The following is a 9,457-nucleotide window of genomic DNA, read 5'->3' on the forward strand; positions in this document are numbered from 1 at the left end:
CTCCTCCTGCCTGTGCCTGTGGCTGAGGGCATTGCTGCCCACTGGGGCTGAAGCCCTGCAGCTGTGGCACCAGGCAAGCTCATCCCTGCCATGAGGAAACAAAATGTCCAAGAGCCCATGTGAGCAAAGGCTTTGCTGAGAGCAGAGACACGGCTGGGACAGAAGAGAGATAAGTGACTTTCCAGCCACAGGTCTTAAGACCAAAGATGAAATGCCTGAATTCACTCAATGGAAAAGGTCCTCCCAGCTAGGAGAAATGAGACCATTCCCTGTAACCTTCCTGCTGTCCTGTCTAATGATGGGAAAAAAAGATATCAATTCTCAAGCAGAAGGAGCAGTGACACTGCAGAAAAGAAGTTTCTGTTCCCATCAGGGATGGCTTCAGCTTTTTTCTCAGCAGGGTCCCCTGGAGCCCCAGGGACACCCCAAACTAGCCTAGAGTGGGCAGAGAAAGCACTGCCTTGGGCTGCTCCTCTGCTGCTGAGCTGGGCTGGGCTCCTGGCACGGAGGGAGCTCATAATGAGACAGGAGCTCATAATGAGACAGGAGCTCATAAAAGAGCCAGGTCTGTCCAGGAGCAGCTCCTCTGCAAAGCCCAGCAGGGCTGAGGGCACTGACTGCAGGCAGGGAGGGGAGAGGACAGAGCAGAGAGAGGGGAAAGGCAGGGTCAGGTGGGAGGAGAGAGGAGGCTTCATTTGGATAAAGATCTTCACATCCCTTCCCCAGGTGAGTCTCTGGGTGAAGGACAATGCAGATGCTGTTCCTGGAGGGATCTCCTAAAGCCAGCACAGCCACAGCTTGTGGGATCTCTCAGGAGAGCTATTGTCATTTTATCTTCTGAGAGAAAAACACGTTCATGCTCAGCCTGCCTGGGAGCTCCTCATGGTGGGACAGGGAGAAACTGTGGGTAGAAAAAGCACCTTCTGGCAGGAGAGGTTCTTTCTGCTTTCAAGAGGGTGCAGTGTGAGTCAGGGCTGCTCACAGCTCCAAATGACACCAGGACATTTCTAAGAGAATATTTCACAGGGGAGGTCAGTGCAGGGTTTACACTTTATATAAGAAACTCACCTGAGTCAGACTTTTCAGTTTCCTACTCTTGTGGATTTTTGTAGGATAAATGCAGCAAGAGGGTCTCATGCTTGAGCAAATCATTGAGACTCCTGGGGTGTATCCTTGAGTGGTCAGTAGATCTGACAGGAGCCTCCTAAACTGTCTCCAGCTGCTCCTCTGTCCATGGACAGCACCAGCATTACCTCTGCTGGACCCATCAGGCTTAGTCTCTCCTGTCTTTTTCTGCTTATAAACAAGAGCCTGTGTCCAGCTTTACTTGGCAACGAGGCAGGTTTTTGTAGGGCCAGGGGGATGCAGAGAGGGTCAGATGGGGTCTGTGAGCACTGACAGGGAGAAGGGATGGGACAAGGAAACACCTCCCAGAAGGAAAATCTCCAGGCTGAAGGAAGAGTTTCATTGAATTAGAAGAAATTTAAACCAGAGATGGTGGAGGGAGAATTCCAAAAGCTCTATGTGATCCCCTGCAGTGCTAACTCTTCCTCTGAGCAAGCCCCCTGCCTCCTCTCCTACCCAGCAAAGCCTCTGCCCTCAGGGCTCTGGGCTCCAAGGCTGAGCCGCCTCCTCTGCAGCCACAGCTCCAGTGCCCTCTCCAGAGCCCAGGGGCTGAGAGCAACTGCCCGGCAAGGTTGGTGTCTGGGAGGGGGAGAGCACAGCTGGGGAAGGGGAACGTTTTCTGCGTGCCCGGCTGCCTCTGCCCTGGCCTCTTACAGCCAAAATCTCACTTTGTTTTTCCTCGTTTCTCCCCTTAACTCCCTTTTGCTGTTGCTCTCTTTTTCTCACTGCCAGACTCTCTGGGGGTGGGAGCTTCAGCAGCTGAGTCAGGCACTAATCTTCTCATTTCTCCCATGCAGGTGGATTCATGGGAATGCAGAGTCCAAGCTTGCATGTCACCTGTGGGTCTGCGGGCAGTGCAGTCTATGTCATTCCCCAGGGAATAAGCTGACTGTCCGTTACTGTGAGATATCATCATTAGGATGCTAAAATTCCTCCTGGATGTGTCCTTCCTAGCTCTGAGCTTCCTACCAGGATGCCTGTCCTGTAACATCTTGGTTTTAGCTGTAAGCCACACAGAGAAGCGCAGAGATGCAATGAGAGAGAAAATGTTGTTTTGTTTCTGAAATGAGCCGTGTGTGTCCTGGGCTGAAAGTGGGGGCTGAGACCTTCGGAAAGGGTTAGATATTAGGTGGTGTGAGATGGATCCCTCTTCAGAGCTGACTACTTGCAGCTAGCGGGCGGAGGACCTGGTTCTCCGGCACATTCAGCTGGCACATCGAAAGGTTCCAGACACAAATCTAAAGGAAGGGCTGAGAGAAATGGAAAAACAGTAGCAAGGGTAAAGTGTGAGAAATGGCTTTGATTTTACTCAATAAAGTCTCCTGTAAGTTCTTACTGTATGTTTTTATTCTTTTGTTCTGTGCTTCACATGCAGAGGCAGCAGATGTCCAACAGCAGCTCCATCACCCAGTTCCTCCTCCTGGCATTCGCAGACACACGGGAGCTGCAGCTCCTGCACTTCTGGCTCTTCCTGGGCATCTACCTGGCTGCCCTCCTGGGAAACGGCCTCATCATCATCACCATCACCTGTGACTACCACCTCCACACCCCCATGTACTTCTTCCTCTTCAATCTCTCCCTCCTCGACCTGGGATCCATCTCTACCACTCTCCCTAAATCCATGGCCGATACCCTCTGGGACACCAGAGCCATCTCCTCCTCAGGATGTGTTTCTCAAGTCTTTCTATTTGCCTTTTTCATTTCAGCAGAGTATTTTCTTCTCACAGTCATGTCCTACGACCGCTACATTGCCATCTGCAAACCCCTGCACTACGGGACCCTCCTGGGCACCAGAGCTTCTGTCCACATGGCAGCAGCTGCCTGGGGCACTGGGTTTCTCATTGCTCTGCTGTACACAGCCAGTACATTTTCCCTGCCCCTCTGCCAGGGCAATGCTGTGGATCAGTTCTTCTGTGAAATACCACAGATCCTAAAGCTCTCCTGCTCACATTCTTACCTCAGGGAAGCTGGGATTATTGTGTTTGGTGTCTGTTTAGCTTTTGGGTGTTTTGTTTTCATTGTGGTGTCTTATGTGCAGATCTTCAGGGCTGTGCTGAGGATCCCCTCTGAGCATGGACGGCACAAAGCCTTTTCCACGTGTCTCCCTCACCTGGCCGTGGTCTTCTTGTTTGTATGCACTGCAGGGTTTGCCTACTTGAAGCCTCCCTCCATCTCCTCTCCACCCCTGGACGTTGTGTTTTCAGTTCTGTACTCAGTGGTGCCTCCAGCACTGAACCCCCTCATCTACAGCTTGAGGAACCAGCAGCTCAAGGATGCAGTGAGAAAACTGATGATGGGATGGTTCTCTGAGTCGATGAACTGCTTATCATGTTCTGCATAGCAGTTATCATGCAATTCATGGCAGGCCCAGACTGGCTTCTCTATTTGTTGTTGTATCTGGTTTCATAGTGGTGATAATCTTATCAACCTAGTTTTAGTTCACTGTCTTCTTCTCTTTTCTCACTGATTGGCCATGTAAATGAGGAGCTGCATTCTCTCTGTGTTTAAACAAAATAAAGGGGTACTCAACGACTCTTATTTCCTGATATCTTTCCTCCCAGGCCTTTCTGGAGCTGCAGCGAGAGTTTCTGAGGGCGTGGGTGGAGAGGAGAAGAGTCCCAGCATGGCAGCACTGCCTGGCACCAGTGCTTGATCTCCCAGTGCTATTCTCTCTCCACTCCCACACTCTCCTCCTCACCGCTTGACTTGCTGTAAGGCCTGAGGGCTCTGAGCTTGGTCACAGCTGTACTGCGTGGCAGTGATGTGCCCGCAGGCAGGGACAGGCAGTGGGCACTTGTGGGACACACAGCCTTTCCATGAAGCAAGGGGATCTCCTCAGAGCACTGCGTGAAGGCTTAGGCCTTTTCCCCAATGATTCTCTTAAGAGAATTTCCAAGTAGTTGCCCCAAGATGAAAGCCCAGGTGTACAGTTAATCATTATGGCTCTGCAGGGTTGGGACAGGCTACTACAACCATGCTTCTTGTGAGAGACCTGAAGGAGCAGCCGGGCAGGGTCTGATCTGTGCCCATATGCATTGGACACCCTGAGGAATCTGCCTCAGGGCAATCGTCCTGGAGTTGCCCCTCACAACCATCATTGCCAGCACTGGTCTCTCACCCCAGCTTGAGTGAGTTGACAAGGACTCAGGTGAGACCAGACTTGAGATCAAGTGTTCCTTGGGTTCCATGAGGGCCTGTGGGAATCATATTTCCTCGAGGTCACTTCACATTAAGAGTAAAATCCCATGGGAATCACCTGAACATAATGTTGGGATCTGCTTCCATGAACCGAGCTCCCTGTGTCCATTCCTCATGGCTTGGGGCATCTCAGAGAAATGCAGATCGGGGTGACACACTGCAGGGCTGAGGTGCCTCCCATCCTCTGTGAGTGACAACCAGGAGCCAGAGAGACACTGTGACTCCTCAAGTGCCTCTCTGTGTGAAAAGGAAAGACCTTGTCAGTGAGCATCGTTAGGTGCATTAGGGGTGCACGAGGCCACCTCAGACATGGACTCCTGACAGAACCCTGGATTTGTATGTGACTCCAGGAAGAAATCCCACCAGCCCAGGGAGATCCATCTCAGCTGCCTTAGACAGGCCCAGTGCAAGTGTTCCTGTCTGCTGCGTCACCTAGGTCCACGACTCTGGATTTTGCTTTCAAAGGTGCTAGAGCAATCAGAGCAGTTCTGGGGTCCTTGGATAAGGCAGATGCCAAATCTGTCTTCTGGAAAAGTAGAAATGAGAATTTAGAGATTACAGGCAGATCTGCCAACCCTCAATCCCAGGAAGGGGGTGGCACATGTCCTGCAGCCATTTCCAGGCCCTCAAATAACAAGAAATGAGTTTCTGAACCAAAATGAGAAGGGAAAGAAGGGCATGTTGTTTACATGGAATTCTGCAAGGCCTTAGACATGGTCTCCTTTGTGTCCTCATAGCCAGAGTCTGGGCTGAAGAAGTGACCCTGGGTGGGAAGTTGTCTGAAGGACAAAGCCCAAATGCCATCAGTGGTACAAAGTCCTTCATGCAGCCAGTGACTTGTGGCATCCCCCAGTGACCAGCGCTTGGGCCAGCACTGTCAATTGTCTTTATTACCATCCTGTACGATGTGATGGAGCACAGGTGACAGAGAATAATCTCAAATCTCCAAGTTGGAGGATGTGTTCCATTGAGTGAATTCAGGCATTTCATCCTGGACCTTTAGACCTGGGACTGGAAAGACACTCAGCTCTCTTCTGTCCTTGATGTGTCTCAGCTCCAACCAAAGCTTTTGCACACATGGAGTCTTGGACACTTGGTCCCATATTTCCTCCTGGCAGGGATGACCTTGCCTGGTGCCACTGCTGCAGGGCTTCAGCCCCATGGGCAGCAATGCCCTCAGCCAGGGGCAAAGGTGCAAGCAACTGGAGCCATTCCTGTGGGAGACACGGGCAACATGGTCACAGAACACAAGAAAGATGGACTTCAAAGACAGCATATTTCAAGCTCACAGTGGTCCAGGCAAACTCACTCTCAACTTTAAAAGCCATTCAAAGGCCTCATGATGAGTGTTTGCTGCTTCAGGAACAGCTAAAGAAGAAACAAAGACCCTATGTAGGCACTGCTGGATTTAGGAAGAGGAGTTGTAGACAGATCTGAGATTGCCTGTGTCCTCTTAGTCTCTGTCTTCCCCAGCAAGGTCTCCCAGGCCTCTGTGACTCAGGGCAGGACTCTGCAGGAGATAACCAGGAGTGACTGGCAATCAAATCAGGGATCAACTGAGCAAACACAATCCTTCCCTGTCTATCGGACAGGAGAGGGAGCATCGCAGGGAACTGAGTGAGCAGGACAGTGTCACAGTGAGGCCACTCTCCATCATTTTCTAAAGGTCGTGGAGGGTGAGGATACTCCCTGACCGCTGGCACCACTCCCACATTGCGTTCGTTTTTACAAATGGCCAATGGATGAGCAGGAGAGCCAAAGGTAGTTGACCAGACAATTTCCACTCAAATTATATTTCTGGATATCTGAAAGAGAATGGGACTGGATTTCCCTTGGGCAGATAGTGTCTCATCATCCGTCTATTACCAAACTCCTCTATGACCTGAATTATTTTTGACCCAACTCTTTTATGAGCCAACACTTTCATAACCTGACTCTTCTAAGACCTCTCTATGACCCGCTCCTTCCTTTTCCTGACTAAACCCTCATACTTCTATGACTCAGCTCTTCCATGGCCCAAATATTTCATGACTCATCTATTACCCAAATCTTTTATGGCCTAAGACTTCTGTGACACAACGCCTCAATGAACCTTTTATGACTGAATTATTCTATTACTCCTCTATGACCCGTCTCATCTATATCCTGACTCTTCTTTGACCCATCCCTTATATGACCTGACACTTCTGTGACCTTCTCTGACTCTTGTGTGATTTGACTTGCTATGACCCAAGTCTTCTATGCGTCTTCTGCAACACAAATCATCTATGCCGTGACGCTTCTATGACCCGACTCTTCTAAATCCCAACCCCTCTATCACCCAACTGCTCTATGAACCAAACCTACAATTAACTGACCCTTCTGTGATCTGACTCCTGTATGACCTGACTCTTACATGAGCCACAAGCTGCTTTTTTATGACTTCTGTGACCCAAAATTCTATGACCCTTCTGTGACCTAGTGCTTCTATGACCCGATACTTCAACGACACTCCTCTTCTAGAACTCTTTGATGACCTGACACTTCTATGACCTGACTCATTGATGACCCTTCTGTGACCAAGCTCTTCTATTATCCAAATAACTCTCATGTTTCTTTGACTCAACTCTTCTAGTAAGGGAAAATTCTGTGACCTGAGATTTCTATGAACCTTCTATGACTGAACTCTTCTATTATTCCTCTAAGGCCTGACACATCTATAAGTCAACACTTCTGTGAATTGTCTCTTACATAATCAGGCCCTTCCATGACTCAAGCCTTCTATGACACAACACTTCATTCCATGACCTGACTGTTGTCTGACTGTTCTATGATGGGACTTTCTATGCCCTGACTCTATGACTCTTCTGTGACCTGACACTTCTATGAACCTTCTGTGACCTGATTCTTTTATCTTCTAAAGGTTCTATGAATCTTCTATGACCCAACCGTTCTCTGAACCAACCCTTTTGTGACCTTTCCATGATCAAATCCTCCTAAGCCCCAAATACACTCACACTTCAATGACTCGACTCTTCCACTGCCCAAATATTCTATAAATCCAACTCTTCTATCACCTGACTCTTCTCAAACAGTTTTCTGTTACAATTCTATGAACAAACCATTCTACGGTACTACCCTTTTTGACCCAACTCTGCCACAACTCCATGGAGCTGTCTGAGAGCCTCAGAATCTCAGGCCTTGGTTTGGAATTATATGGAATAACTGCTCCCAGTTTTATTCAGAAATGTGAGAATGTTCATGACACCAGTGTCATTGTAGCCAAAGCCAGATCTCCCTGACCAGGGCCTGAGGGTCAGGGCTTGGCCTTTCTGCTTCATCAGTCAAACACAGGCATCACAGCTCCCTGCACAGCGCCTTTGCCTTTCTGCAATCATGGCCTCCAATTATCGGCTCTAACGAGTCCCTGGGGACACTTTGTCTCTAACAATACTCACTGAAACCAATTAATATCCTCCATACTCTGAGTTCTGCTTTTGACTTCTTAAGAGCTTTGCTCCATCTCCTCTCAGAAGCTGAGGTCTCATTAAAACATAGGAAGACTTAACAAGCACTTTCTCTGCCTGGAGATTTCTTCAGGTCTTCAAGCCTTACACAGCTCCTTGGAGTCATTTCCCAGTGTGGTTAAAGAGGAAGATTTTAAAGTGGACCTAGAAAAAATTGTTAAATTTTAAAGTTTATATTTCTAATCTTTTCTTTCTTGGTGACACCCTTCAGGTACTGGAAGGCCACTAGAAGTTATCCCTGATGCTTTCTCTTCTCCAGGCTAAGGAATTTTCAGAAGAAGGGTAAGATTTCTTTAAAAAAAATCTCTTTTGAAAGGGCATGGCCTTGGTGGAGATCTCTTGTGAGTGAGGACAACCAAGCGTCCTGGTGCCTGGGTCCTTCTGCTCAGGGCATTCCTTGGCTAGCTAGGTCTCTGCCCATGATGCTCCATGGAAATGTTTTTTGACTTGTGGGCTGAGCTGAAAATACTTTAATCGGTGAAAGAACAAAGAAAATAACCACCATAATCCAACCCCCAAACCAATGCAAATGCCATCACTTGCCACCTCCCTCAAGCAGACTGACACCCCACCACTCTATCACTAACGATCACCATGAACAACAAAAATCTCCACTTCTTTCTTGTCCTGGCATACTCGTTATCACGGAGCGTGGCATCTATGTTATGGGATCTCCCTCTGGTCAGCCGGGGTCAGCTCTCCTGGCTGTTTCCCCCTGACAGCTTCTTGCTTACCCCCTGATACTCACTGGGAGGGAGCAAAGCAAACAACTCTTGATGCTGTGCAAAGGAGACAATTGCTGCCCTCACTCTTCTGGCACCAGGACGATGCCACAGGACACAGTGAGTCTCACAGTTTGAAAGGAAAGTGGAGAAACCGGAGAGGCCCTGGAGGAGGTCTTCCAGGATGGAGTTGGGGACCCCCGCATGAGGGGTGAGGACACACTTTGGCCTGCTGGGGAGACTCGGGGCAACCTGCCATATGGGTCTCTACATCTTATGCTCATGGAAAAACTTAAGGAACAAGAGAGCACAAGTAGCCTCTATTCCAATGCCAGCTCCAAGCAGGGCCAGCTCTGAGGTCAGACTAGGCTGCTCATTCCATGTCAGTATCCACAGAGAGAGTTTAGACATCAAAAATACACCACGGCCACAATAAGAAGGATTTTGTCATTTGATCGGCTCCATGGACACAGCTATTGGTCGACCACAGCTCCTGTGACACCTGGGAACGTCCACATTCTTGCGCAGAGGAGTGGGATCCTTCTGCCAGTCTCCTGGCCCATCTTCAGCCCATGAGGTGCTTTAGGCTGGAAGCAGAATTTAAACACAAGGACATGGGTACAGTTACCTTAGTTGCTCAAAGAGGTAGAGGAATCTCAGAGGATCCAGGTTAAGAGCTCCATGAAAGGAAGGGAACAATTTTAAAAAAACATTGACTTCATATCATGTCAGGAGATGGCTCTGCTCTCCCCCTTCCATCATCTGCACCCTGAAACTACACCTGCTTTTCCACCTCGCCTCTAAAACCTGATCACCTGATGGAAAGAAAGGAAGAAGAATGGTCCTAGGCCTCTGTGAATCTCCTCGGGTCTGGAATTCTGATGACTGTGATATCGTTCCGTTGTT

At 49.0% G+C, this 9,457-nt stretch overlaps 1 protein-coding gene across 1 annotated transcript; it reads left to right on the top strand.

Annotated features, from left to right (window-relative positions):
• The first annotated feature begins 2,485 nt into the window (after positions 1-2,485).
• On the top strand, positions 2,486-3,466 carry LOC138732561 (olfactory receptor 14A16-like). The gene has a single exon (XM_069879181.1). It carries the CDS (start codon positions 2,495-2,497, stop codon positions 3,464-3,466), a length of 972 nt encoding a protein of 323 aa, XP_069735282.1. The 5' UTR covers positions 2,486-2,494.
• The last annotated feature ends 5,991 nt before the right edge of the window (positions 3,467-9,457 follow it).

The sequence above is a fragment of the Phaenicophaeus curvirostris genome, chromosome 33, assembly GCF_032191515.1.
Source record: "Phaenicophaeus curvirostris isolate KB17595 chromosome 33, BPBGC_Pcur_1.0, whole genome shotgun sequence".
Taxonomy (NCBI): Eukaryota; Metazoa; Chordata; class Aves; order Cuculiformes; family Cuculidae; genus Phaenicophaeus; species Phaenicophaeus curvirostris.